Below are 27,438 nucleotides of genomic sequence, written 5' to 3' on the forward strand. Positions count from 1 at the left end.
GCTCGAGGGCTTCTAGATTGTGTGTGTGTGTGGTGGCGGGGGATGGGGGAGGTTTCCCAGGAAACTGCTGACTGACCTTGCAGACCTGTAGGGTCCTGTCTGGGGGCCCTTGATGCATCAGGGACAATGTCAGCAGGTGATGAAGAGTGAGTGTGGCTGAGACTGAGAGTCTGCAGGGAGCTCGAGGGGCGCAGGAAGGGACACCTGGTGTGGTGTCCTGGACCTCAGGGAGGGAGCATGATGGGTGACCAGGATGCATCGAGGGCATGGAAGTCCAGAAAGATAAGAATTCCCCTTGGACTTCATAGCTTGCATTTTTGGAGCACTGGAATTCTGCTAAGAGTGTGGCTTACCTTTAGAAAAGTCTTGTTTGGTTGAGACATAACACACTATACAATCCATCCACAGCCATCCAGTGTGGTGCGACCACCACTACTTTTTATTTCCAGAATGCCTTCATCACTCCAGAAGAAATCTTGGCCCCATTAGGAGTCATTCCCCAGCTGCTGGAAGCCGCCAGTCTGCTTTCTCTGTGTATTTGCCCACACTGAACGTTTTGTTAAAGCAGGCTCATGCAATATGTGATCTTTGGTGTGTGACTTCTGTCACTTGACCTAGCACTGTCAAGGTTCATCCAGTGATATTTTATTGTATGGATAAACTACATTTTGTTTATGCATTCGTCAGTTGTTGGACATAGGGTTGTTTCCACTTTGGGGGAGTTATAAATAATGCCATGATGAACATTCGTGCACAAAGTTTTGTGTGGCTATTTCTTTCCATTTTTCTTGGGTGGGTACCTGTGAGTGGAGTTGCTGGGTCATGTGGTGGCTGTGTAGCTGAGCTTTTGAAGAACCATCAGACTTTCCCAAAATGGTTGTGCCCTTCTGCCTTTGCACCAGCAAGGAACGAGGGTATGAGGTTTCCACTGTCTGCACGTTTGTCTCTGCACTTTCTCATCAATGCATGTTACTGGCTGTCATTTTGATCCTGGACATCATAAGGGAGGTGAGGTGGTGTCCCATCATGGTTTCGGTTTGCCCTCCTGGATGGCTAATGACGCTGAGCATCTCTTCACATGCTCCTTGGCCATCTGTCTATCCTTGGAGAAACCTCTATTTGAGGCCTTTAAATTGGGCTATTTGGCTTTACTATTAAGATTCTTAATATAGTCTGGAAGCAACTCCCTTATCAATAAATGATTTGCAAAACCTTTCTTTCTCTGGGTTGCCTTTTCACTCACTCATGGGTATTCTTTACAGCAAAAGTTTTTGATTTTGATGAAGTTTAATCAATCTACTTTTATTGCTTGTGCTTCTGATGCCGTGTCCAGGAAGGTGTGATCTCACTAAAGGTAGTGAAGGTTTAGTCCTACCTTACCTTCTTTGAGGTTTTAGTGTTAGATCCTACATTGAGGTGTGTGTGTGTGTGTGTGTGTGTGTGTGTAAAGAGTGGGCCCTTATTCCTTTGCACGTGGACATTGGGGACCCCCAACACCAGTTGAGAAAACTGCTCCTTCCTCAGGACATTGTTCGGGCGCCCTGGCCAAAGGCAGCTGACCCTACATATTAGGGTTTGCTGCTGGACTCTCAGCTCTCCCATCAATTTGCATACATCTGTCTTCACGTGGTGCCATATCAGTCCCTTTGCGTCAGGTTTGGACATCAGGCAGAATGGATTCTCCAACTTTGTTCTTTTTGAGGAGGTTTTGACGATTCTGGGTTCCTTACATTTCCGGTATATTTTAGGATCAGCTTTTTAATTCCTGCAGGGGAAAAAAAAAAGCCAGCTGGGATTTCGATGGGGATGACATTGGCTCTGTAGATGAGTTGGCGAATGTCAGTATTTTAACAGTGTTTAGTCCTTCTGACTCGTGAACAAGGGATGTCTCTCCATTTATTGAGGCCTCAGATTTCTTTAAAAAACGCTTTGTAGTTTTCAGAGTATAAGTTTTGCATTTCTTTCTCTGTATTTTATTATTTTTGATGCTGTCATAAATTGAATTTTTTCTTCATTTCATTTTTGAGTTGTTTGTGGTGAGTGTATAGAAATTGAGTTGAGTTTTGCATATTGATTTTGTACCCTGTAAATTGGCTGAGCTAACTGATTCTAGTCGTTTTTTAGTGGGTTCCTTGGGATTTTCTGTATACATGATCGTATCATCTGTAGACAAGAGATGGGTTTCTAATCCAGATGCCTTTGATTTCATTTTCCTGCACGACAGCACTGGCTGGAGCATCCAGTAGTGTGTTGATGGGAAGAGGCAAAGTGGACACCTATGTCTTGTTGCTGGTATTCGGAGAAGGGCACTCAGTCTTATTAACATGTGATAAGAGCTATGGGCGTTTCATAGACACCCTTTTTAGGTGAAGGGCATACACTCCTGATTGTTCAGAATTTCTGCTATGAAAGACCGTAGGATTTTGTCAAACGCTTTTTTCTGCATCCTTTGACACGATCATACATTTTTGTCCTTATCATGTTGGCATGGCATATTACATTAATTGACTTTATTTCTTTCTTTTCTATTCTTTTGGGGTTTTTTTGTTGTTTAGAGAGAAAGAGAGAAATGGGGAAGGGCAGAGAGAGAGAGATAGAGGACCCCCCCCCCGCAGTGAGATTCTGTACTTAGCCGGGTCCTGACTTGGGGCTCAGTCTCACAACCCTAAGATCCTGAGCTGAAATCAAGAGTCTGACACTCAACTGACCGTACCAGCCACATGCCTTCTGATTGACTTTGTCCTCTTGAGCTGTGTGTAGTTTCCTGGGGGCACAGGTCCTTGTCCTAGTGTGCAATCTTTCTCCGGTGGGGCTGGATTCAGTCTGCAGGACTTACCGAGGAGATGTGCCCCTGTGTTCATAAGGGACGTTGGCCTGTCATCCTCCTTTCCCGAGATGTCTTTGGTTTGGGGTTCCAGGTGCCACTGGCTTTATGGGGTACCTTATGGCAGTGTTCCCTGTGCTTCTGTTTCTTGGGAGACTTTGTAGATAACTGGTATGTTTCTTTAACTGTTTGGTGGAATTCTTAGTGGAAGCCCCGTGGCTCGTCTTTGTTGGGAATTTGTTGGTTCTCCCCTAGTGTCCGTGTCTGCTGTAGGTCTGCTCAGATTTCCTGCCCCCTCGCACTTGCCTTGAGGGGAGTGCATCCCCTCTGCGCCTTTCCCCTCTCGTGCAGACACACACAAGTTCTTTTGTCCAGTGTTCAAGCCCCCATTGCTTCTCAGCAGTACTGAGCAGCCAAACTCAGAACCCCATGTCTGAGACTGTTTCCACACTCAGCAGAAACAGACCCAGGTTCCTGGAGGTGTTAAAGATTCGGCTGGGTGGGCAGGGGATGGTCCATGCTTGGGACCGCACTCTGCTGCTCTTCCTCTAGGTCTGGGTTCACCAGCCCTTCCTGTCCTGGGCCTTGATGAGCCAGGGCACTGTGGAAAAGGAGCCAGTCCTCTCAGAAAATTCCAGAATGAGTCTTTGGTCAAGAGGGCTGGGTTGCAGGGTACCTGCTTTGTTGGTGGTAAGCCAGATGTCTGTTTGTGAAGAGAGTTCAGGACAAAAGTCTGTGTTCAAAGGCTCTCCAGCAGATGACCCATATCCAGATGGGTGGGAAGGGGACCTTTGCTCCTGTCCTATGTGGCCAGAGTGGACCAGTCAGCAGTGGCCAGACTCTAGAGGGAGGGTTCCTGGGTCATGAGGTGTGGCTGGGCCTTGAGGGACAGATCTGGTGGCCCTGAGAGCGTGAGGTGTCCTTGGGCCAAGCGGTAGCTCACGGAGCCTCTGGTCTCAGCTGCCCGGGGTTGCCCACTGCGACTGCCTCCTCACCCTGTCTTCGGGGAAGGTAGACGTGAGGTTTGTATGGTCATTCTCTCTTGCTGGCCCTTTGGGAGTCCGTTTGCTCCTCTCCTCCTTGCTGCATGGCATGCCCGCACTGTGGCTCGGGTAGGTGAACTGGCCAGCTCACCGGCTCAGGTTGTCTGTCTCCTGCAGGCTGATACCCCAAGATGGCGCCCCCATCAGAAAGTGGCGCTGATGCCTTGCTGCCAGATCTCCCCAAGGGGCCCCTGCAGGCCTACCGCTCCTGCGCCTCCTTCTGCTGGAAGGAGCTGGCGCTGTTCCTGGAAGGCGAGGACGTGCTGCGTCTGAAGGTAAGGCAAGCTGTCAGAGGGCTGAGCCGAGCTCTGCGGCTGTGCTGGGTGTCTGCTTCATGGGCACAGGCCGTCTGGTCCCTCTGGGCGAGCCTCACTGCCACCCCTGAAGGACCACAGCCTGGTTCACCTTCTGAGGCCTTGGGTCCCTGTGCTCATGGCCAGAACAACTTCCATCTGTCCCTGGGGGGCTGGGCTGGACCATGTCCCGGGGGGTTGGTGGCCTTGAAAAGAGCCATAGTCAGAGCATGGTGAGGGCTGACCTTTGCCTCCAAGTGGGGCACTCCCCGTCTCCTGCATTTCCAGAAGACCATCTTCTCGACTTTGGAGAATGACCCGCTCTTTGCTCATTCGGGGGAAGAGCTGTGCCTGGAGAAGTGCCGGGAGCTGAACTTCCTCCGTTGCCAGCGCCTCTTGGAGCTTAGCTTCCTCTCCATGGAAGACATGGTGGCGAGCCCCGTGTTGGTCCAGACGCTCATTGCCAGTCTGGGCATGTATGACTGGTCCCTGGGCATCAAGTTCTTGCTGCACATGCTGGTGAGTGGGTGGTGAGGAGGGCAGAGGATTGCACCTTCCCTGCCTCACATGGAGCAGAGGACCCCCCACACACACACACCATTGCACCACCCCAGGCCCAGATGAGGTTGAGGCACAGAGAGAGAAGGTCCTCATTCATGTGAATGACACACGGCCTGTGGGACGTGGACGGTGCCCGTGGGCTGTGCTGCTGGCCAGCATTTGCTGCCTTATAGATGGCGATGTGAGCATTTGGGGAAGTGTTTCTTTTAAGAGAGTTCTAAATAATAATATAGGAAACAAAAATGGAGATGAGAACATGTGGGCATGATGATTTAGGGAGAAGTCCTGCTGTTCTCAGCTGTCTGTGCAAATTGGCGAGAATTTGCATAGTCCTTGGGGAGAACGCCATGCAAACTAAAGCCTCATAAGAAGAGGAGATTTGGGGGACACCTGGGAGGCTTAGTGAACTAAAGCCTCTGCTTTCAGCTCAGATCATGATCTCAGGGTCCTGGGATGAAGCCCCGCATCGGGCTCTCTGCTCAGTAGGGAGCCTGCTTCTCCCTCTCTCTCTGCCTGCCTGTCTGCCTATTTGTGATCACTCTCTCTCTCTCTCTCTCTCTGTCAAATAAATAAATAAATAATCTTAGAAAAAAAAAAAAAGAAGAGGAGGTTTGGGGCTTTTTTTGCTTTATGCCAACACCTCCCCCCAAAAAGCCCCCACAAAAAGCAAAACAGGCAGGGAAGGGGAGGCAGGTCAGAGACAATCCTGGGGCTCCTACTGCTGGAGCACGGTAGAGGTGATGACGTGTCCCCAGCCTTGGTAGACACACGGTCCTCTGTGGGGCTCTGATGGGAAGCTGAGCTCGCCCGCCTGTCCTGTACCCTCGTCCCTCCTCTCCCCCTCCGCTCCTGTCTCCCTGTCCATCCATCCCCTCGGGATTTCCCTTGGGTGTCTTAGGTGCTCCTGCTTAACTTAAACGTGAACTGCTTGGGCCAGGGACTCAGGAATCACCCCAGCCATGGGCATTACAGGCCTGCCTCCCCCAATGCCCCAGAGCAGGATGCCTTAACTTGCCTCTGTTTGCGTGACCATTTTGTACTTCCAGACTTTTGGATCAGCGATTTACAGCTCTGGTTCTGAAAGACATTTAAAATACCTTCCAAAGATCTTCAACATGGAGGTGAGTTGAGAGCCCCAGAGGCATGAGCCCATATTCTTCTCCCTGTGTACGCCAAGCACAGGAGGTGGGTCCCCGGGAGCTGCATATTCCCTGGCACTTGGTGGGTTTAGCATGAGGCTCTCAAAATGAAGCCTTCTGTTTTCTTCCGTTCCCGGGAGCAGTTCCTGGCTCTGCGTTGCCCGGGCGAGTAGCCCACTGTCCCCACAGGCTGGGGCCGTGGTGTCCCGCATGTCCCTGTGACTCCGTAAGACCCCAGCTGGTTGGGTCGGGGGTGGGGACTTGGAGCTTTGGACTCTAGTTTAGTCCTTCCGGAAGGATGGTGGCGGGACCCCAAAGAATCTCTCTTGCCTTAACCCTGTTTCTTGCTTTGATATTAGATTTTCGGCTGCTTTGCGGTGACCGAGCTCAGTCATGGCAGTAATGCCAAGGCCGTCCGAACAACAGCTCACTATGACCCCACAACTGAGGTAGGTAATCATATTCCTGTCAGTCTCACAGCCTCAAGCCTGCGTAACATGGGGTCCCTACACTCCGAGATCTGTCTTTGTGCACGTGTGCTTCTCACGTGCACCCTGAGATCGTCCCCCTGCCAAGTGTCAGCTTGGAACATGGGGGGGCTCATCTCTTTGTTCACTAGGCAGCCTGTCGGTGTTGGGTTCGCAAATCTTCAAGCTGCCCACGCTTTCTAAAATGAACAGTGCAAACAGGGTTCTTCGTGACCCTGGTCCCTTTCTAGCTGATCCTTCCCCATCAGTGGCCAGGCTCCACTGGCCAGGGGCCTTCCCTGTCCACTCCTGCCCCCACATCTGGCTCCTTGGGCCGTGTGGCCAGTGAGCACCGTCAGCTGCTGCCTGGTGCCTTCCACTGGTGCATGTGTTATTCTCAGCACTGGGCCCTCACAGGCTGTGTCCTTGCTGTCAGGGAGCAGACACTCTAGGCTCTAGTCGGTGGGGGACAGATGTCAGCTAATGGAGTCATGATTTATCAGGTGGTCAGCTCTACGGACAGAAGGGAGGGCAGGAAGAGAATGGGATGCATGGGTCAGGCAGCTTCTTCTCTCTGTGACCTCCGTACCCTGCTACTCCCGTCGCTGGGGTCAGTCTCCTCCGCTTCTCTGAGGACCATGCCCTCTGCTGCCCTTCCCACACCTGGTCTGGTGTTTCAGGAGCCCTCCGCCTTCCCTGCGTTGGGAGCATAGTTTGGAAGAGTCTGTATAAAGGAAAGTAAAGCCCTGTGCTCCTGTATTTGTTCTTCACTCATTCATTCTTCAGCAACGTGGGCCAGGTGCATATTGCACAGAGCCACAGACCTGAGGGGAGCCCCTGGCAGGCAAAGCAGGGCCAAGGGAGAGGTGTTCCTGGCCTGGCATGGACGGCCCTCCATGGCAGAGTCGGGCAGAGAGAGAGCTGCTCGGCCACGGCCCCCTTTGGCTTTCTAGCCATCGGATACCTTTCTCTGAGCCCAAGTTCTTCTTGGCCTGGCCTGGTCTCTTCACTCTGCACTCTGGCACTGTTGGCTCTTCTTGCTAAGTGGGGAGGCGGGGTGAAGCCTGGTTCTGACCCACTGCCTGTTGGCAGGGGCCTGCGGGGTGGCCTGGTTCTGACCCACTGCCTGTTGGCATCTGCACCTAAGTGACCAGCAGAGCATGATGTCAGAGCAGGGGGAGATCGGGAGCCTGGGGCCCTTTGTGGGCTGCTGGTCAGGTGCCCATGTCAACGACAGGTGTTTTTTGAGCACCTAGTATGTGCCAGGCCCTGCTTTAAGAGATGGGGCACCTAGCAGTGAGCACGACAGATCAGCCCCTGCTCTGGGGGTTCACCAATGCTGGAGGGGAGACAGGGACAGAGCAAAGAGAGCTGTGAGTGTCGGGGACTGTGGAGACACCGAAGGGACGGGGTAGTGTGCCTGCACAGGGAGGACATCTGCAGAGATGATGGGCTGGGACTGAGGGAAGGCTGTGGGCAGACATGGATGGACAGAATGGCGGTGCCGTGGCCCTGAGGGAGCCCCCATCCCTCCCGTGGAGGACAGGTGGCGGGTGGAGGTGTCCCTGCCGTCCCGAGCAGTGGCCAGCTGAGGGACAGTGATGTGTGGTGGCACTATGGAGAGGGGAGCTATAGGCAGGACTGGCAGGCCTGCCCCTGCCCCCACTTTTCTTGAGCGGGGTCTCTGCATCTGGAAGGGGGTCACCAGGGCCCTCGGAGTTGATAACCCCACATACATGGCTGGGCCAAGCAAGGACTTCCCTGTGCGCTTGTCTCAGCTGCCCACCCACAGGGAGAGGGAGACTGCCCACTGTGGCCAGTCCAACGCTGGCTCTGCCCAGCTAGCCCAGGTCTCCCAGCCTGCCTCCGAGCCCTGGGCTAGCTCCCATCCTGCCCCCAGCCCATTTCACTCCCAGCCTGGCCCCCCACATGGCCTGTCTCCTGTCTCACTGAGTGCCCGGCAAGCCTCCCAGCTCCTGCCTTGATCCGTGGGCTCATTCACTCTGATGTTTCAAGAGTCTGCCTTGTGCTCCTGGACACATGGCCCTCATGGAGCTCATGGGTTGGGGACACCGTGGAAGGGGAAATGGTAGTGCTCATGAGGGGTGAGGAAGGAGCACAGCCGAGGAGGGCCTCTGATTCAAGGCTGTAGCCAGGGAAGGCGCCCTGGGGGAGTGAGGCATGGTGCTAAACAGGTGGGGTGCTGGCCAGCTGCCGGAATAGTGGGCATATATGTTATTGTCTGACGTGACTCCTCATTTTCCACAAACGTGTCTGCATTAAGTTATGGGACCCAGAGATACACTGTGTTTAAAAACAGGGCTTCCTTGGGGTACCTGGGTTGCTCAGTCAGCTAAGTGTCTTCCTTCGGCTCAAGTCATCATCTCAGGGTCCTGGGATCGAGCCCCACATTAGGCTCAGTGGGGAGTCTGCTTCTCCTTCTGCCTGCTGCTCCCCTTGCTTGTGCTCTCTCTCTCCCCACTCTCTCTAACAAATAAAAAAAAAAATATTTAAAAAATGTAAAACAGGGCTCCCTGCTCCAGAAAGGAGCTAAAATGTTCAGTTGCTTCTACTCTTAGGACTTTTGAACAGAGAACGAACGTTGAGTCCATTGGAAAGGGAAGGAAGATCTATGTGTGCTTCAGTTGTTCATTATAACTTTGGTTACAACTTTATGATTATTACCTTTTTTTGGTGTAGGAATTCATCATACACACCCCTGACTTTGAAGCTGCCAAATTCTGGGTTGGCAACATGGGCAAGACGGCGACACACGCCGTGGTGTTCGCTCAGCTGTACACGCCAGGGGGCCAGTGCCACGGCCTGCATTCCTTCGTGGTGCAGGTGAGTGGATGCTGGTGGGGCGGCTCCGGCCACGGATGCGTAACCAAGTCTGAAGGCACCTTCGTCACTGCTGGGTGCTGGGGTGCTCCTGGCTTCCAGTGAGCACAGCCCAAGGGGAAGGAGAACCCCATCCGCCCCCAAGAGGGCATTATCCAGCCCTCAATGTCAAGGGTGCTGGGGTCCTTCCACCCGGTCTAGACCCGAGATCACCGTGGGAGAATCTTTCCGTCCTTCTGGTGGCCACATCCCTGTGTTTTCAGCTGCTTGTCACAAACCTGGGCTTCCCAGCCGCACCATCCTGTGGTTCTGACCCAATGAGTGTGAGGTGGGCTCCAGTGCTTCTGGGAGGTCCGACTTGGGGGCCTTGATGTAGCCTGTTCCTGAGTTACAAGTGGGAAGCTACAGCCAGGGTCTGCCCGGGACCTGCTTGCTCCCGAACCCCCTCCCCAGCCCCTGGCAGTTGCTGGATCTCTCTGCCGCCATGGGTTTGCCTGCGGGATGTTGCATGTGGATGAGAACTACAGCAATGAGCTTTCCTGTCTGGCTACCTGTATGTAGTACGGTTCTGAAGTCAGCCCATACCGTGTCAGTGCCGGGAGTGCCGCACCTCTGAAGGCTGAGGTACCTTTGTGTGGACTGGGCCACAGTGTGTGTATCCACTTGCCTCCTGAGGGACGGTCGGGTGGTTTTCATCTTTTGGCTATCGTGAACAGTGCTGTGTGCGCTCACGAGCGGGTGTCCGTTTGAACCCCTGTTTCTCTACTTCGGGGTAGAGACACCCGGGAGGGGACTTGCTGAGTCCTACGGCGATGCTGTGCTTAACTCCCTGAGGCGTCGCCATACTGCTTTCCACAGTCCCCACCAATCCGTATTCCCGTCTGCACCACCGTGTGAGGCTCCCAGCTCTTCAGACCCTCCAGAGGCGTATTTTCCTTTGTGTGCTGCTGGGCATGGGTTCATGTTTGCTGGGTTCTTGATTGCATTTTCGTAATGGCCATGATATTGGGCTTCTCTTCGTGTGTCAGCTGGCCGCTCGTGTATTCTCTTTGGAGAAATGTCTGTTCAGATCTTTCGCCCCGTGGAGCTGGCTCCAGCAGTGAGGTGGCCACTGGAGGCTGGGACAGCCATTGAGCCTGGTCAGGGAGCGGGCTGGGCTTCACCAGGTTGGTCCTAGCCTGGTTAACAGGGTGGAAATGAGGGACGCTGTCAGTCACCCATTGCAACCTGGCCCATTGCTGCCGGGTCCTTGCTTGCCTTCCCACGCTGCTTACTACAGGCTGTGGCTCACGATCCTCCCGTCACGTGACCGGGCCATCGTCCATCAGTGCCTCTCCATCTGGCTCTGAATCGGTGATTTGTCTTCTTATTGTTGAATCCCGTGTGCTGGAGACTAACCCTCATCCGATAGATGATTTTCTCTCATTCCACCTGTTGTCTTTCTATTTTCTTGTTTGTGTCCTTTGCGGCACCAAGGGTTTTAATTTCAGTGAAGTCTGGTTGCTTCCCGTCCCCCTTGTTGTTCGTGTCCCTATTCTCAAGTCACATTTGAGCCATTGAAGCCCAGGAGTCACTTCTCATGACCCCAGGCTGTCATACGCTGCTTCGGTGAGTACAGGTGTGTCCCTGAAGGGATCTTCTGATGGAGACTGGGCTAGTGTTCACTTTGTTGAGGGTTTCCGGCCCTTTAGGCAAGAGAACAGGGGTGTTTCACTCTCCGGCGGGACTGTGTCACCCCTCCATCCAGCAGGGTGTTTCCATGTGCCTAGTGTGCACCAAGCGAGGTGGCTTGTGGGTGGCAAGCGTCCCCGTCCTTATCGAGGAGGGGAGCGTGAAATGAGGACTCACCAAGCCAATCAGAGGTGCAGTGCCTGCTACAGGCAGTGGCCGATCTGGTGAAGGGCGGAGGTTTCTCACAGGTTCGGTCTCTCACGTCAGTCAGGTTGGCGGAGCTCAGAAATTAGACACAGACACAGCTACTCCTGTTTGCAATCGGCATGACGTTGACTCGCTCTGTTCGTTGGTCCGCTCCCTTTCCACGACTGGGAGGTTAGTCGGTATTGGTGGCAGCTGTGTGGTCATGGATTTTCATGGGAATCTGGACTTGTGCCCGCTCTATTTTTGTCTGAGATTCCTTGAAAAGCACCTACCTGTTTTCTTCCACATTCACCTCCTTTCCACTTTTTTTTCATTTCAAAATGTTATGAGAAGTTAGATCCTAATCTTCACTGGGATTTAATGAAAGCTGAGAAAGGGGGAAAGAGCATTTACGTTTGGACATCAGCCCTTGCTCTCATCTGAGATATCCCTCTCATGACATTCAGTCGGATTCGATGGTCGTTTCCCCAGAATAAACGAAAGCAAGCCATTCTGCAAATAGCTAAACTCGTAAGAGTGCGCACTCACAGTTTCCTTGAAGTAGAGTTTCTTGCCCTGTGCTGTGGACCTCTGGGCTGTGTGAGCCTCTCATGGGGCCAAGCTGTGTAAGGTGGGTGTGCTCCACCCGCTGTTTGCTCAGGATGCCCTCCAGGATGGACAGCCAGAGGGTCTATGATAGGACATCCGGCCCTGGCAGCGAGGGGCAGTGCGGGCTCCCACCTGGTTGGGAGTCACTAGCATACTGGTGGTCTCGGGTGCAGCCCCGTGTCCCTGGCTTAGGGCCCCCGTGGTGAGGTGAGGAACCACCTGCTAGCCACACCTGCAGTGTCTGGGAAGGTAGCTCCATGGAACCCAGCTTTGGGGGCAGAGATCTATAGGACTGATCTCAGGCAGCATCTCCTCTGGCTCGCATGCCGGCCTCCTAGCACTGCTGCAGTGACACAAGACCACAGAGCCGGAGGCCAGATGTCTGACCTCAGTGTGGGCAGCTCCCCACCCCCAGGCTCCAGGGGACAGTCTACTCCTGCCTCGTCCCACTGCTGGTGGCTGCCGAGTCACTGGGCCTGTGGCTACATCGTCTGTCTCTTCCAGGACACGTCATTGGATTTGGGGCCTGCCTGGGTCGTCTGGGAGGACCTCATCTCCAGATCCTTTGCTTAATTACAGTTGCGAAGGCCCTAGCCCCAAATAAGGTCACGTTTTTGAAGGACATGGTTTCCACCCACGGATACAGGAAGGGAGCCTGGGGCTCAGTCACTGGGGGTTTTTAACACTTTTGTTTTCATTTCTGTGAGGTCCTAATGGTTGCCCTTGGTTGTTTTTTGTGTGTTGTGCAGATTCGGGACCCCAAGACTCTTCTTCCCATGCCGGGGGTGATGGTTGGCGACATGGGGAAGAAGCTGGGGCTGAATGGTGTGGACAATGGGTGAGTGTGCGCCCTGACCTCTGTGGTCACTTTGCTCCCTGTGGGGTTGCTGCTCGATCCCTGCTGATGTCGGCCTGTGAGCCAGGTCCCTCAGTGCTGTCCCCAGCTCTCCTAGACTCTTGTGGGGGAGGGGACACACAGTGGGACGCACACCTCACCTGCCCCTTGAGAGCTGTGCCTCACACGTCCCATGTCACACAGACCTGTGTTACACACAACCTGTCACACACCCCGTGTCTCACACACACACACATCCTGACACACACACCCGTGTAACACACCCTACATCACACATACCCCATATCACACACTCTTACGTGACACATACCCTATGTCACACGTACTCTCTGTCTCACATACATTGTTTGACACATGCTGTGTCACACAAACACATCATGTCACATACTGTCTCCCACATCCGTGTCACACATGCACACCGTGTCACATGCGTCTTAACACACACACCCTGTGTCGTGCCCACGTCCTGTGGCCTGGCCGCCACCTATTTCTGGAACAGCTTTTGTGGTCTGCACCTCAAAAGAGGTGCATGTAGTTTGGCTTTTAGTTAGACTCAAGTGATTCTTTTCACAAGTATCAACACGCTTGGCCTTGTTCTACCTCCTTGTAGTAGGAATGGATGAATGTTTTCCATTCCTTAGAAAGGGTGCTTAGAGTTTCCAGAGTCGGGCCTGCAGAAGCATTCCTCAGCCTCCAAGTGGTAAGTTGGAACAGTCCAGGGTGCCGGTACCCAGTCTTTTCTTGAACAGGGGACATCTATGAGTGCTGCCTGGGGGACCCCACTGTGGCCAGGCCAAGTGCCCCATGGAGGCCCAGGCACAGTGGTCACTCCTCAACAGGGCCTCGATGCTCTCTGTGGGCCTGTGGAAGAGCCGGTCCATAGCTGACCTTCATTTCATACCTGGGCGGGTGGCCTGCAGGGGTTGGCCTCTTTCCTGGATGCTGGTGGGGGCCTGGCAGCCAGCTGAGCTTTCCTCCCTTGCAGATCCTCTCGGGGCTTCCCAGGGAGTTTGGGAGGTGCTGCGCCAGCCCGCTCTGTGCCCCACCCCAGGTCTGTGCTCCTCCCTGGGGGTCTGGACAGGTGCACTGCACCTCTCCTCCAAGGCTGGCCTGGCCCCAGGATGTGGTGGGGAGATCAGTGGTACCCAGGGGACAGTGTCTCGCTTGCTGTCCACGTACTGCATGGCCCTCAGTAGGCATCTCCCAGGAGTCACACCCAGTAGCCATTATTAAATGGTCTGTAAGACCCACAGAAACTGCCAAGGAGGAGGTGGCCTGGTGAGAGTGTGGACAGTGGGCCATGGCCTCCCTGTAGTGGTGCAAGGATCCACCCATACCTGCTGCAGGCAGGGTGAGAGGACAATCATGATGGACCTCTGGAGGAGGCGGTGGTGCCCTGAGGGCTGCTGGCACAGGGATCACAGGAGAGCTGGGCTTGTTTAAGGGTCATGGCAGGTGCCATGTGGCTGGAGGCTAGGGAGTAGGGGGTGGCTGGCAGGGTCGAAGGGACTTGTGCACTTGTCGCCGTTCTGATCAGCGGTCTGGAAGGGCCTGTGCTGCTATGCACACCACGGGCTGAACAGGCGGGTCTGCAGAGAGCCCAGGGGTGACTGTCGCTGTGAACCTGACCAGAGGCGGTGGAGGCTGAGTGAACATGGATGGCAAGGACAGGGAGGTCAAGACCCTGTTGGGCAGAGCTCACACCCAGCTTTGATGGGTACTTGGCCCTGTCTTAGGAGGAACCACCGTTTGAGCAGGAGCTGGTGTGAGCCAAGAGGGGCTGCTCCCCTCTTGGGCTTGGTGACACTGTGCTTTCAGCTGTGACCTCCCATGGGCCAGTGCGCATTCGGATGACTCTGGAAGTGATTGGCCATCAGACAAGTCATGTGGGAACTGTCAGTATTTCTAAGATGGTTTGGAGCTGTGGTTTGGTTTATGTAGCATCCGTTTCTCTGTGTGGTAGTCTTGTCCTGCAGACGATCGTGAAATGGGTTTTCCCAGCCCAACACGGCTAACACCTTTGATTACTAACACACAGGGGTCTATGACAGTGTGTGAGTGAGCCTCTCATTTTAGTTTTTCAAAAGAAATGAGTTTATGTGCCTTCGAGCCCCAATGTGATAACACAGTTCTTTTGTTGGACATGTGAGTTTTCAGACCTTAGTTTGCTGGTTTTTCACATCATCTTGTGGATCCTGGTATGAGTCTGAAGGCTGAGAACCAGATTCTGGTCTTTAAATAAATCAGTTCCCCCCTTTTCTGTTGACTCCCCAGCTTCATCCCAGCAGCATGAGGCCCCTGGCCCCGTGGTTACCAGTACACAGTCATTTGCTTCCACACAGAACCCTGCCACGAACACGCCACATTGTTTTCCCAAACCTACTTTTTAGATAGAAAAATGTTTTGAAATTTCCTGTCTCTGGTGTTTCCTCCCTTTTTTTCTGGGGCGGGGGGAATTGTGGCCCTTTTAACTTTCCTTTGCTTTTATTTGACTGGGTTTCTGGAGGGAGAGGAGAGGAGCCCCAGGGCCAGAGCCCCGTTTAACCAGAGGTCCTGCTGTCTCTCCACACAGATTTGCCATGTTCCACAAAGTTCGAATTCCTCGCCAAGACCTCCTGAACCGGACTGGAGACGTCACCCCTGAGGGTACCTATGTCACCCCCTTTAAGGTACAGGGATCCACACAGAACTCTGCCTGGGCTTGCACAGAGACCCGCCACCCATGCTGGGTTGGCCGGGGGAGAACCCCTGTTGGTTCAGGCTCCAGTGCCACCAAAAAGGAAGGTGGCACTTGAGTCGGATGCACCCCAAGGGTCCTGGGCATGACAGATAGTGGCCAAAAACTACCCATGGATGTCCACTCCTCTGCCCAACCCCCAGCTCTCCAGGATTAGGGAGGATGTCCCTTGCTGGTGCTATTTCCCTGAAGGGCTTAAGGGCCTAGGTCGCATGGTGGACCATTCCAAATGGGGGTGACCGTGTTCTCTTGAGTCTGGGGCTCACCACATCCCCAAATTCTTTGAGGGTTAGAGCCGCGATGGCCACAGCCCACATTGGAGCAGGCGGTCAACTCCCAGTTCTGAGCTCGCAGTCAGGGTGGCCACAGCCCCAGCAACACGTGAGCCTCAGAGGCCTGGATCTGATGACACGTACTGCCTGACCAGAGCCGGAACCACAGGGTGGGAAGCAAGCATGATGGGGACACTAGGGGTGAGGAGAGAAGTTGGCAATATGGAACCAAGTCTCTTCCCAATGGGATGTAGCATCGGCTGTTCATTAGAAGCTGGTAGGAAGACGAGGGCGCAGAAGGCACATGCTGGAGGGGACGAGCATAGCGTGGGTTGGGCTGGAGGCTGGAGAGCCTGAGTGAGGAGTGTCCAGGGGCGCAGGAGAGGCTGAGGTGAAGTGAGAGGAGGGGAAGGCGGCAGCAGAGATGGGGAGCGTCTCACAAAGGGAGGAAAGACCCGATGGGGGGCCATGGAGCACGCTGCAGAGAAATGGAAACATTTCACAGAGAAACTTCTGAGACCTTCCAGAGAGGGGGTGCGGCTCAGACTCTCCTGGGGCGGGGGGCTCCCCGAGCCTTCTGATTTCCCTAGTGATGCTATCACAAACCATTGTGCCCTTGTGGGGATATCCCAACTGTTCTCTGCATTTGCCGGCATTTGCAAGGGCACGTAACTTGGGAAGAAAACCCCAGATAATAAAAGAAGTGAAGGCAGGAGAGGCAGCAACAGGTGAGGAAGGTCAGGATGGCTGGGTGAGTTCAGGCTGGTAGCACCCAGGCCACTGCTGCCATGGAAAATCATGCCTGGGGCCCTGAGGCCGGCGGCCGGAGAGTCACCCAGGTACATGTGAGGTCCATCGTAAGAGAACACAGACCTTGACCGTCACTGTCCTCAGCAAGGTTGTCCTCCCTGGAGGGGAGGTATTCCAGGGGAATGGGGGTCACGGGAATAGGACGTTGGCACCAGCAGCAGCCCCTCGGACTGGGGCCCGGAGTGGACTCATGCGGCTTGGTCCCCTTCATCCAGGGCCCATGCCTCTGTAGCAGAGCCTGCCCCCCAGGGGCTCCTGCCATCGCCATCTGTGACTCAGGCCCCGTGGCATGGCAGCCCTGGCCTGGAATTCTGGGTTGGGGGTGCACCGGGGCTGGTCCAGGCAGGTGAGCTCTGTGGCCACTGTGGGAGTCACCTGGCTTCATGGCCCCATGAGTCTGTCCCCGAGGCCGCCAGGCCACCCGGTGGCCTTCACCACGTGCCTTCTTCCCATAGGACGACAAACAGCGTTTCGGGGCGTCCCTGGGCACCTTGTCCTTTGGCCGGGTCACCATCGTGGGCATGTCCATTGTGAACTTAAAGTTGGCTGTCTCCATCGCGCTCCGTTTCTCAGCCACCCGCTGTCAGTTTGGGCCCACAGATGGGGAGGAAGTCCCGGTGCTCGAGTATCAGATGCAGGTACGGGTTTGGCACGTCTGGGGCTGCACTCCCAGGTCACTCGCAACATTCCCGGGACGGGACCCTCGTGGGAATAATCGGCCACAGCAGCTGGGCCTCCAGGCTATTCCTAGTGATGTCACTCAGGGGAGCAGGAGGGGCCCTTGTCCTGCCCGTTGTCAGGGGACAGGCCCCCTGGGATGGCCAAGGGGGGGACCTGGTCGGGAACACCAAAAAGCGGCTTGGCTCCTGGCAGAGGGAGATAATTGTATCCTGGGGGTGCTCAGGGTGCTGGTGGGTTACCAGCGTTTCACCCCACGCCTGGCCCTCACGCTGCCTGAGCTCTGAGACGTCCTGACACTTTCTTCCACACATGCTGGGCCTTCTCACTCCTTTACATGCTTGGCCTTCAAATTTCTTCACACATCTGGGCCTTCACAGTAACTCCTCTCCTCGGCCTCATGACTTCCTCACAGGCCTTCCTCACACACCCAGGCTTCATCCCTTCCTCGAACACCCGGGCTCTGGGATTTCCTCACACACCCGGCCTTCACCCCTTTCTTGTATACCTGGGCTCCAGGACGCCCAGCCTTCACCCCTCCTCACATGTTTGGCTTTCTCCCAGTGGGCTGGGGTTGCCATTCCCTTGAGGGGGTTCCTGTCTGAGTTCAGCAGCAAGTCTGACCCAGTCTTGGGCCAAGTTCTGTGTAAGCACAGGTGCATTCAAGTGAGAGCCGGAGGGAATCGTAATAGAGTCCCAGCTTCTTCTAACATTTCTTACCATGGCTGTGAGCCGGTTTTAATAATAAATAAAAGAGGAGAAGTAGAATATCGGGGTCATGACTGGGCACACGTCATCCCCTCCAGCGCGGGTCCCATGGCCTCTGTGAGCTCAGTGCCCCTGACTGTCTGGATGTTGAGGGTGGTCAGCGGTCGGAGAGCCTGCTCGAGCCACAGGCTTGGGCTCCTCACCCCGCTCCCCACTACTATCTGTGTGCCCTCGGGCAGGGTACTGAGCCTCTCTGTGTCCTGAGTTCTGGCTCTCTTATTAATAAATTAGAGTTGCTCACACTTCCTTCTGGGCTGCTTGTGAGGAATAAATACGTTAGTCCATGGGAAGCAGCTGGCGGGGTGTCTGGGTCTCGGCACTCAGTAAGGAATAGATGGTGGCCATGTCAATGGTGGTGGTGACAGCTTCCCAGGTCCTTTCTTGCTTTTTCCTCTATCCCCCTTCCATCCATGCAGCGGTGTGCGTGCAACAGACCCCCCCTCCCTGCCTTGGGGGGACTTCTAGCTCCCTGTGAGCCTCAGTTTCCCCATCTGGCTGGAAAGGGATCGCTTGATCCCTGGTAGGTCCACAAAGCATGAACTATCAGCACAGGGGGCTGGTTTCCATAGCTGCAGATGGGCTGAGAGTCCCTGCTCCAGTCACCGTGTGCTGAGATGGGGAGCACGGTGCCCAGGGGTCACACCTGTGGGCAAGACTGGGCAAGACTGTGGGCAGGTAGGGAGGGACCAGCTGGGTTGGAAGCACACCAGCCAGTGGGGGGGCCTTCCTGGTAAGCGTGGCTGCAACTGCAAGGTCCTGTTCCCGACCTGTTGCCCCTGGTCTCTCCTCTGGGCCTCATCGCCATTGGCCATCAGGAGGGGTATTGGAAGGAGGCTCCCAGCAAGGATGTGTGATATGTTAACGTGGGGTTGGTTATCAGGAGGGGTGCGGGAGGGGGGCTCCCTGTGAGGACGTGTGACATGTTAACACGAGTGTCTTGTTGATTGTAGCAGTGGCGCTTGCTTCCCTATCTGGCCGCCATCTACGCCTTGGACCACTTCTCGAAATTGCTCTTCCTGGACCTGGCAGAACTGCAGCAAGGCCTCGCGGGGACTGACCACAGTGCCAGGCAGGTGAGCTCCCGTGCTCTTTTCTCTGTGGGCTTTACTGTTCCTAACTCTTACGAAGGCCGAACAGCACAGCCCTCAGCCTGTCTTTCAAAACATCTGTCCATCCGTGGCAGCCCTCTGGGGTTCTGAGATGCCCCCCGAGTTGTGGCCGCCTGCCTGGGCCTCCCAGAATCCTTGCCGTGACCTGGGCAATTGGGGTGCTGTCCGTGTTCCCGGGTAGCAAGGATGTGCCAACATGACTCCACTCCGGGCCGCGGGTCCAGCTGTCCTTCTCCTTTCGGGAACGCGATGACTTTACCAAATTCTCATTACCGGCCCCTCAGTGGATTTCATGGTTCTGATCCTTCCGTAAACAACCCTGTCAAGGCCTGAATCCAGCTGATGGGATTCGAACTGACCACCAAGGATTTGTGCCGCAAGTGAGCGTCCATGGGGCTCAGCTTCGACAGTCATCCTTGGCAGATCTCTGTGTAAACAGTTTGCAGCTGACTTTTCGTGGCCCCTCAGTTGCCTCCTGGGCGTGAGCAAAATGGGAATCACGAGGAACGTGTTTGAAAACAGACTTGAAATACTGCAGATTGATGTTACATACAATCCCCTAGAAAGCCTGGATTGCATTAGCACGTTTTGGAATATTCAGCACAAACACCCAGGAAGTCAGGGGGTGCTGGGGGGTGTGGAGACAGCCAGTAGGCTGCGCTGCTCGGCAACACACGGGTCCTCGGGAATCAGGGATTAAATATGTTTTTCCCCAGCATGAGTCACCGAGACCTTTGCCAGCTGACACTGGACTCATTCTCCTGTTAATAACGTTATAAAGCGTAAGCATGCTTTATTCTCTCTGAAACTCTGCGGTTTCACGGAGGCATGCCAGGACCTAAAAGTGGCCCTTATTTCATGTTGAAAATACTGGTAGAAGGGATCATCTTCTTTAGCAGGCGTGTGTTTGTCTCGTTCTCTAAATTCTTTCTGTTAAACGTTCGGTGGAAGCAGAAGGGTATCTGTAACATCCATAAGGCCCAGAGACACTGGCCAAGGATAGCCTTACAGAGTCGACTGCAAATCATCATCCCCTGCACAGTCTCCTGCAAGCTTGTCCCCGCCCGCCCCCATCCTCAGAGAGGGGGCCCTGTCTCCACCTCCTGTTTGATTTCTTGCTTTTCTTTCTGCCATCAGATTCTGCCTGGTTTCAGGTTCAGAAGCGTCCCCTACACTGAGTTGAAATGTTTATGTTTCGCGCTCTATGCCTGCGATCATCCTCACGCCCCTGGAGTTTATTTGCTGCACAGAGCTCTGGTCCATCTGTTTCCACGGCTGTGAAACCATCTGTACGCCAGTGTGTCCACTCTGAGATGAACCCCCCCCCTTTTGAAGCTAAAATTGGGTTTCTTTCTTTCTCCTGCAGCTGTCAGGTGTCTTAGATTGGACTGCAGGGGACACAAGACTTTGACGCTAGGGCTGAAGTGACCTCTGACCTCCAGTGTTGGAGCCTCTTTTCACCTGTTCTTGTTGGATTTCCTCTCCCAAGGCCGAGCTCGGACGTGAGATCCACGCCTTGGCGTCGGCGGGCAAGCCACTGGCCTCATGGACCGCCCAGCGGGGAATTCAGGAATGCCGGGAGGCATGTGGAGGACATGGCTATCTGGCTGGTAGGTTTTGAAGTGTGTGATGGTTTTCAGTCCACAGCCCTGCTTTTGGCTACCACCTGCCAGCCAAAGTCGGCAATCGCCGGTTTTTGTGAATAAAGTTTTATCAGAGTGTAACCACACCTAATCACCTGTTCGTGAATTTTCTGTGGCCGTGTTCGCATGACACGCAGGGTCAAGTCATCTTTGTCAAGCCTAAAATGTTCCCTGGCTGGCCTTTCCCAAAGCAGCTTTGCCACCCCCCTGCCCTAGACAAAGGCTTCCACTCACTGCTGCCTCCTGTTCTAGGGTCTCCTTCTGGGGTAACGGGTGGTGGGGAGGCTGTGTGACGGAGCCCGCCAGCCCCCCAGTGGAACGTCGATTATCTGAATCTGTGCGTTTTTGTTGTCACTCTTTGCTTAATGACTTGGCATTAATCCGGCACCAAGCTTTGTCCCGCCGAAAAATTCTTCAACTTAGAAAAAGACGGTTTGCTTTGGCAGTGGCCCTTGTTTGGGCAGCTGGTGTGTGGTTAAGAGAGTGAGCAGCTGAGGGCCTGCGACCAAGTCCTTCTCTGCCACCCGCTGGCTGCACAGCCCGGCTAGTTAGCCAGCCTCACTTGGCCTCAGTTTCCTTGCCTGTAGCCTGGGGACAATTGTGGTGCATAACAATGATTGTTCCCAACGTGGTCATATGAGTGAGTGCGCGTTAAGTGCTCCCTGCGGTGGTAGATGTGTGGCAGGTGGCCAGTGACTTCTGTTGGCGGTTATTGTTGAAGCGTTTAGTATTATTGTAGTTGCCGCTGTTATTTGCAAACATCCTGTGTGCGAGTGTTCAATAATTGGTAAAATCTAATTAGTCCAAGCAGACCAACACATGCGTTCCAAACAACGAAATTGGCAGAAACCTTGCTTTCGGCTAATGACCCCACAAGCATTTTAGGCTCTTGCCAACTTTGATCATCTCGGTGATGGTCTGTGAACAATTATGTGTTTTCAGCAAGGACCTGCCCCAGGTGCTTGTCATGTCAGGGCCAGGAGTGGCTCCTTGGCTCCCACCACGTGGTGCCTCCCCATTACCCACGGACCAGCGGGTGACCATGCCTGCGTCCAAGTTGCTTACATATCTCATCCTCTGTGCAACGTTCCATACTTTCTGTTTGTTGTCACAGCTCAGAGAGACGCAATAAATAGTTCACTTTGTTGGGCTTTGACTAGAATACAGAATGGAGTCGGGCAGCCCCTCAGAGGACATAAACAACCGAGTCAGGTGTTGTGAGTACAAACGCTGGGCTGAAACCAGCAAGGCTGGGCTCAGTGGGGTAGATGTGATGGGCTGGTCTGGGTTTAATATCAACTGTTACCTGTTCCTTAGTAGTCATGCCTGGTTGCTTCAGTAGACTGGTCTGTGGCAGGGAGTAGTGGGTCGGGGGGTGGAAATGATCAGCATGTCCCAGGTGACCACAAGCCCCAGGGCTGCTGCAGGATGTCTCACACCCTCTCGGACTGTGCTCTCAGCAGTGTGAGCCTGGGACTCCCACTCCTCTAACTCCTGGCTCATCCTGTCCCACCCAGCCTCCCATGTGGAGAACATTCTTCACCAGAGGAAGGAGACCCAGATAAGAGGTTCTAGAAGGCATACCTTATAAAAAATTTGAAGGAATCAGGGCCCTTCACTGGTAGGAGAGACAAAAGAACGGAGAGTTCTCTTGAGATATTTGAAAAATTTATTTTTCATTTTTTAATTTTTTATGTATTTTTTTTAAAGGTTTTATTTATTTGCCAGAGAGAGAGAGAGAGCGAGAGCAAGCAAGTACACACAAGCAGGCAGAGAGGCAGGCAGAGGCAGTGAGAGAAGCAGGTTCCCCGCCGAGCAAGGAGCCCGATGCGGGACTCGATCCCATGACCCCGGGATCATGACCCGAGCCAAAGGCAGCGGCTTAACCCACTGAGCCACCCAGGCGCCCTATTTAAAAATTTTTTAAAGATTATTTGTTTTGAGAGAGAGCACGCAGAAGCAGGAGGGGCAGAGGGAGAAGGAGAGACAAACCCAAGCAGACTCAGTTCTGAGCATGGAGCCCGAGGTGGGGCTAGATCTCAAAGCCTGAGATCGTGTCCTGAGCCAAAATCCAGGGTCCAACACTCGACCAATGGCACCACCCAGGTGCCCGAGATATATGAAATTTCTTGTGTGAAAAGATGAACTCGCCACAGGGTAGGCAGGTGCCCTGCAGCACGCGTCAGTGACCCCCATGCCTGGGATCTGGCGTTTGACCGTGTGAAGCTTGGTGTCCACAGGGAAGAGGGACATGCGGGTGACACGGGGCGTTTCTCAGTGTTCCTGCTTGCCAGCGCCATGGGGTCAGTGGCTGGGAAGAACAGCTGCGGGAGGCGTGGGTAGTGCTGGGCAGCCTGGGAGTCCTGTGTCTCGGTGCTGGGGCTCCCGGGGAGTGGCGTGGGTCCTGCCCCTACATGCACTGGAAGTGACGAGGTGCACGGCTTCCTTGTAGTGAACCGGCTGGGTGACCTCCGGAATGACAATGACCCTAACTGCACGTACGAAGGGGACAACAACGTCCTGCTACAGCAGACCAGCAGCTACCTGCTCAGCCTGCTGGCTCGCCACATCCAAGGTGAGGCCCCCCACACTCATGGGAGAGTGGTCGGCCTGCACACGCTGGCCCCATGAGGCGGTCCCTGTGTCTGCAGGAGGACCTGCGTTCTGAAGCATGACTGACCGGCGTCGGGGGCACCCAGCATGGTGGGGTGGGTGGTCACTCCAGGGCCTGATGTGCTTGCAGGTGGTGCTCGCATCGAGAGCCCTCTGAGGACAGTGGACTTTCTGGAAGCCTACCCCGATATCCTTGGTCGGAGGTTCACATGCCCGAGCGTCGACAGCTGCTTGGACTCTGCAGGTGAGCATATCGTCTCCCCATTTGCCTCCTGCCGCGATCCCCCTGCCTGCTGTGCAGCAAGGTGGGCCGTGGTGGGCCCTGCATTCATCCAGACCACCCCCCTCCTGGGTGTGGTGCTGAGTTAGGCGTCGACTCTCCCCAAGGATGGAGAGGGAGGGGCTCTGTGTCCTGTCCCTGCCTCACTGGGCGGCTGGTCTCCAGCCTGCCGGCTGCTCCTGAAACTGAGCTGTCTTCACAAGAACCCGAGGTCCTCCCACTCAGGGCCTTTGCACATGCTAGCCTCGCTGGCCTCACTTCTGTGGCCCCTGGCCGGTGGCACATTCACCCTTCTCAGCCCTGAGAGGCTCAGCTCAGCAGCAGTCAGCACAGGGCTCTGTGCTTATCGTGCTTGGCCATGATTGTTGAGTGCCCCTGTAATCCAGGGCATGGGAAGCCCTTGACTCAGAGCAAGAGAGCCGCTCACTTACTTGGGTCTGTGTGTTCATTGTTTTGATTCACTCTTGAATGTTATTTTGGAGAAAAGGCCACTCCGGCTGCTCTGGGAACAGAGGGACACAGGAGAAGAGGGTACCCCGGATGGGGCAGCAGCAGTGGAGGAGGGGGGCTAGTGCTGCCAGGACCTGGGTGGGGCAGCTTGGGGGGGATGGGGCTCGCTCAGGTGCCGGTCCCATCCGGGGGTCCTCTCCCTCTGCTCCTGCCCCAAGCCTGCACCCTCACCTCCCCTGAGCCCCTGCAGCCACACCTGGAACATCACTCATCTCACTGCCATCTGACCCGTGAGCCCCGAGGGCATGTGCTTCACGTGGGTTTCCATACCCCCTGGAGACTGCCCCTGTGGGCACATGTCCCAGTGGGCCAGGCAGGAGCCTCCCTTGTACGGAGCCCCCCAGGGACCTGCCAGTGTGGGCCCCACCGGGAGAGTGAGTGGGTGCCCCTTCCCCACCCCAGCCTGCTGGCTGCACCCGGGAAGAGCCGCATCCACTCTTTCAGGCTCTCGTGGGGACATGGGAACTCACATCGTGGGGTGCTTTGCACTGTGCTGAGCTCTGCATCCATGCTCAGGATCCACTGGCCGCCGTGGTACACTCAACAACCCGCACCCTCTTCTCCATCATGGAAGGCACCACAAGGATGTTCCTTGTTCCTCTGAACACCTTTGGCATGGGAGGGGGGCAGCTGGTCTGGATCAGGAGACCACAGAGCCAGTGTCCCCTGGGGTCTGGGGGCCTAGAGCCCGTGGCTTCCCAGTGTCACCTGCTGTGGGTGCCAAGGGCACCCGCCTCACTCTCCGCCCAGCCACATACCCTGCTCCCATCTGGCCAGGTGGCACCAGCGGTCGGAGCAAGACTAGAACTCAGGCAGGGCTGATGTCCCAGCTGCTTCCTCCATCATTATCTTCATCCAGGAAGCTTCTGCCCACAAGTGCTTGCTTTCTTGGTGGTCACCACAGTCTGTCACAGTTTTCCCAATGACAGCCCCCTGACAGGTCCTCTCCAGCCTTTGTCAAGTGCCCATGGGACGTGGGACCCACCTGAAGGTCTATTTCAGATGGTTTCAGAGCACCCCAACCAACCGTTGCTGCAGAAAACACTAGAAAATGAGCTCATGCTTCTCATACCATCAATCTAACCAGCATTTTTTCCCCTAAAACCATTACCTGCTCCAAACCAAAGAACAAACAAACCATCTGGCAGCTCCTGGCCACGCGGGGTGCTCTGCTCTGGCGCCTCCCTTGTGGACACTATGCACGTGGACCCCATCTGTGCGGTGGCCACAGGACACAGGCCAGGCTGCGTCATCTGTTTTTCCTGTGAGTGCCCTGGTTTTTGCAAGATCCAACAAAGTGAAAACATCTTCTGGAGGGAAAAAAAATGGAATAAGAACTCCAGCAGTGCAAATGACACTGAATGCCGACGTCACTGTCCACGCGGATGAAAGAACTGGTGGCACGGGACTGGCTCCTCGTCTCTGGGGCCTGTGGTCCTCCGAGCCCATGTGTCAGCCCTGGCCTCTACCCATGGGATCTGCCGTAAGGACGATGTGAAATCTTTACAAGCCTCGCACTCTGTGGGACCAGAGATGGCAGCTCTCAGTACCGCGCATAGGCCTGTTGGGAAGGTCTGAGGGTTTTCATTCAGGGGACAAGTCGTTTATCTGGGGAGGGAGCGGGGGGCATGGTCCCTGTCTTTGGCTATCTCTGGGTTTCCTTCAATTCTCACTCAAGCGTGCATGCTGAGGATGGGCCTCACAGATGTTCCTGTGTGTTTGAGACCCGTACTGTCACTTGGCAACATGAGGCCCGTTTGTTTTCCTCAAGCTGGCTGATTTGCAAAAACAGTCAACGATTGTGGTTCACCATGTGTGGTGCTGACAGCTATGTGCGTGTACAGTGTAGTGGGCTCAAGTCGCATCCTGTTCCCTGGGGAACTTAGGCTCTGAAGTCGGCATGACCTAGGGCTCGATAGTGAACCTTTCTGAGCCTCAGTTTCCCCTGTAGTACATGGAGGTGGGGATGTGGTCAGCCCCATGTGGAACCTAGTAGGGCCTGGGCTGTGGTTCACTCTTGCCAGGGGCTGGCTGCCAGGTACCAGAGGCTGGCCGCCAGGTGCTAAGGGGGCCACCACTCGGAGCACCCCCGCAGGCACGACACACACAGGGAGAGCTTAGCTGTTTCCCTGGCAGTCAGCTCCATGGCAGGTCTTGCACCTTTGGAGGAGGTCGTGTGGGGACATCTAGCCACACAGGAGTGTGAGGGTGTGGGAACACAGACAGACAGCAGGCAACACCCAGACCTGGGCCGTGCCAGCCAGGGAGCTGGGGCCAGTCGTCCCCGCCTTGTTTTTTGGGCACACCAAGGTTGAAGAGCTCTGCTTTAGAGGGGGAGATCACCCAGAAAATGGGCCCCGGGTGGGGGCAGCCTGGGAAGGAGAGGGGCAGGGTAGAAGGCCGGGGAGGTGGTTGGAGGGGGCTGGCCAGCCTTGAGGGGCTCCCTGAAGCACCTGGGCATCAGGGTGAAGAGGTAGGAGGACGCTGTGAGTTCAGGTGTCATTTATGGAGTCTGGTGCTCTGCGGACATGGATGAGGCCCAGGAACCCCAGGACTGGGAGGTGGGGCAGGAGCGGCAGGTCTAGGGACCACTGGAATGCTATGGCAGTGACCCCTGGGGCATGTGGGAATCCGTAGTGACACTGAGGGGGCGCACCATGTCCCAGCAGACGAACACGTGAGCACCAGCCAGAACCAGCAACTCTCCCAAATAAGGCACTCTCCCCAAAGCTGGCTCTGCGGCCCCCTGGCCTCTGGGTACCGCAATAGTGCAGAACATGGGGTGCCTTCCGGGTGCCTCCACGTCTGTGTCTCACAGGCTCTTCCCCAAAATGGCCCCATGCTCTCAAGCTGCCCGTCCTGGGGGAGTGCTCGCAGGCTGCGGGTGCTTCATTGTTACTGTCATTTTTCTGTTTCTTGTTTTCAAGTCCCCCTGGCGGCCTACGAGTGGTTGGTTTGTTACCTGCTCCGTGAGAGTCATCAGAAATTAATGCAGGAGAAAAGATCAGGAAGCAATGACTTTGAAGCAAGAAACAACAGTCAGGTATATCTGTTTTGAAAATTGCTTTTTTAATTCGCTTGGAATTCCTGTGCTGCCACGGCCTCGGTGAGCCGCCTGTCGTGGTGGTAGCAGCCAAGCCCTCTGGCCCCTGTGACCTTAGGACCGTGGCCACCCTGTGCCTTGGTGAGCTGCAAGGACCTTAATGGATGGTGGGTGTTGTGTTCAGAGTGTCTGGTGTCATCTGGACGCCGCCAGAGCCGTCACGGTGGGACCGGGGACACTGGGCCATGGGACCCCAGCCCTGGTCCCTCCCAGCCGACCAGCGGCTGCTCGGTGACTCACACTTGGCTCTCTCAGGACATTACCACCCTTCTCAGGGAGCCTGGGTGGGAATGGCCCCAGGATGGCTTTGGTTGTCAGGCTTAGACAGGGCTGAACCCACTGTGGAAACGCAGCCCACTCTAAGATGCCTCCTGTCATCTGGATCTGGGCTCTGGTGACCCATATATCCTGTCTATCTGGAGTGA

At 55.0% G+C, this 27,438-nt stretch overlaps 1 protein-coding gene across 5 annotated transcripts in view; it reads left to right on the forward strand.

The window, feature by feature from the left end:
* The window catches only part of ACOX3 (acyl-CoA oxidase 3, pristanoyl), a 39,595-nt gene that overhangs the window by 1,122 nt on the left and 11,035 nt on the right, over nt 1-27,438 (forward strand). For 2 of the 5 annotated variants that reach the window (XR_006605305.1, XM_013045843.2), the window contains exons 2-14: nt 3,985-4,142; nt 4,419-4,679; nt 5,768-5,842; nt 6,220-6,309; nt 9,028-9,171; nt 12,384-12,472; nt 15,063-15,159; nt 16,765-16,947; nt 18,706-18,828; nt 20,354-20,474; nt 22,960-23,082; nt 23,251-23,364; nt 26,838-26,953. Coding sequence is in view for 4 of the 5 variants with exons in the window: in XM_013045843.2 (XP_012901297.2) it covers nt 3,999-4,142; nt 4,419-4,679; nt 5,768-5,842; nt 6,220-6,309; nt 9,028-9,171; nt 12,384-12,472; nt 15,063-15,159; nt 16,765-16,947; nt 18,706-18,828; nt 20,354-20,474; nt 22,960-23,082; nt 23,251-23,364; nt 26,838-26,953 (1,680 nt within the window). In the remaining variant the exon portion in view is untranslated. Of the gene's footprint in view, nt 1-3,692; nt 3,847-3,984; nt 4,143-4,418; nt 4,680-5,767; nt 5,843-6,219; nt 6,310-9,027; nt 9,172-12,383; nt 12,473-15,062; nt 15,160-16,764; nt 16,948-18,705; nt 18,829-20,353; nt 20,475-22,959; nt 23,083-23,250; nt 23,365-25,037; nt 25,702-26,837; nt 26,954-27,438 lie in introns of those variants that run through there. The other 3 variants (XM_013045844.2, XM_013045845.2, XM_004772222.3) reach the window with 3 other exon arrangements.

Source organism: Mustela putorius, unplaced genomic scaffold, assembly GCF_011764305.1.
Source record: "Mustela putorius furo isolate JIRA1106 unplaced genomic scaffold, ASM1176430v1.1 tig00000083_pilon_pilon_pilon, whole genome shotgun sequence".
In the NCBI taxonomy this organism is placed as follows: domain Eukaryota; kingdom Metazoa; phylum Chordata; class Mammalia; order Carnivora; family Mustelidae; genus Mustela; species Mustela putorius.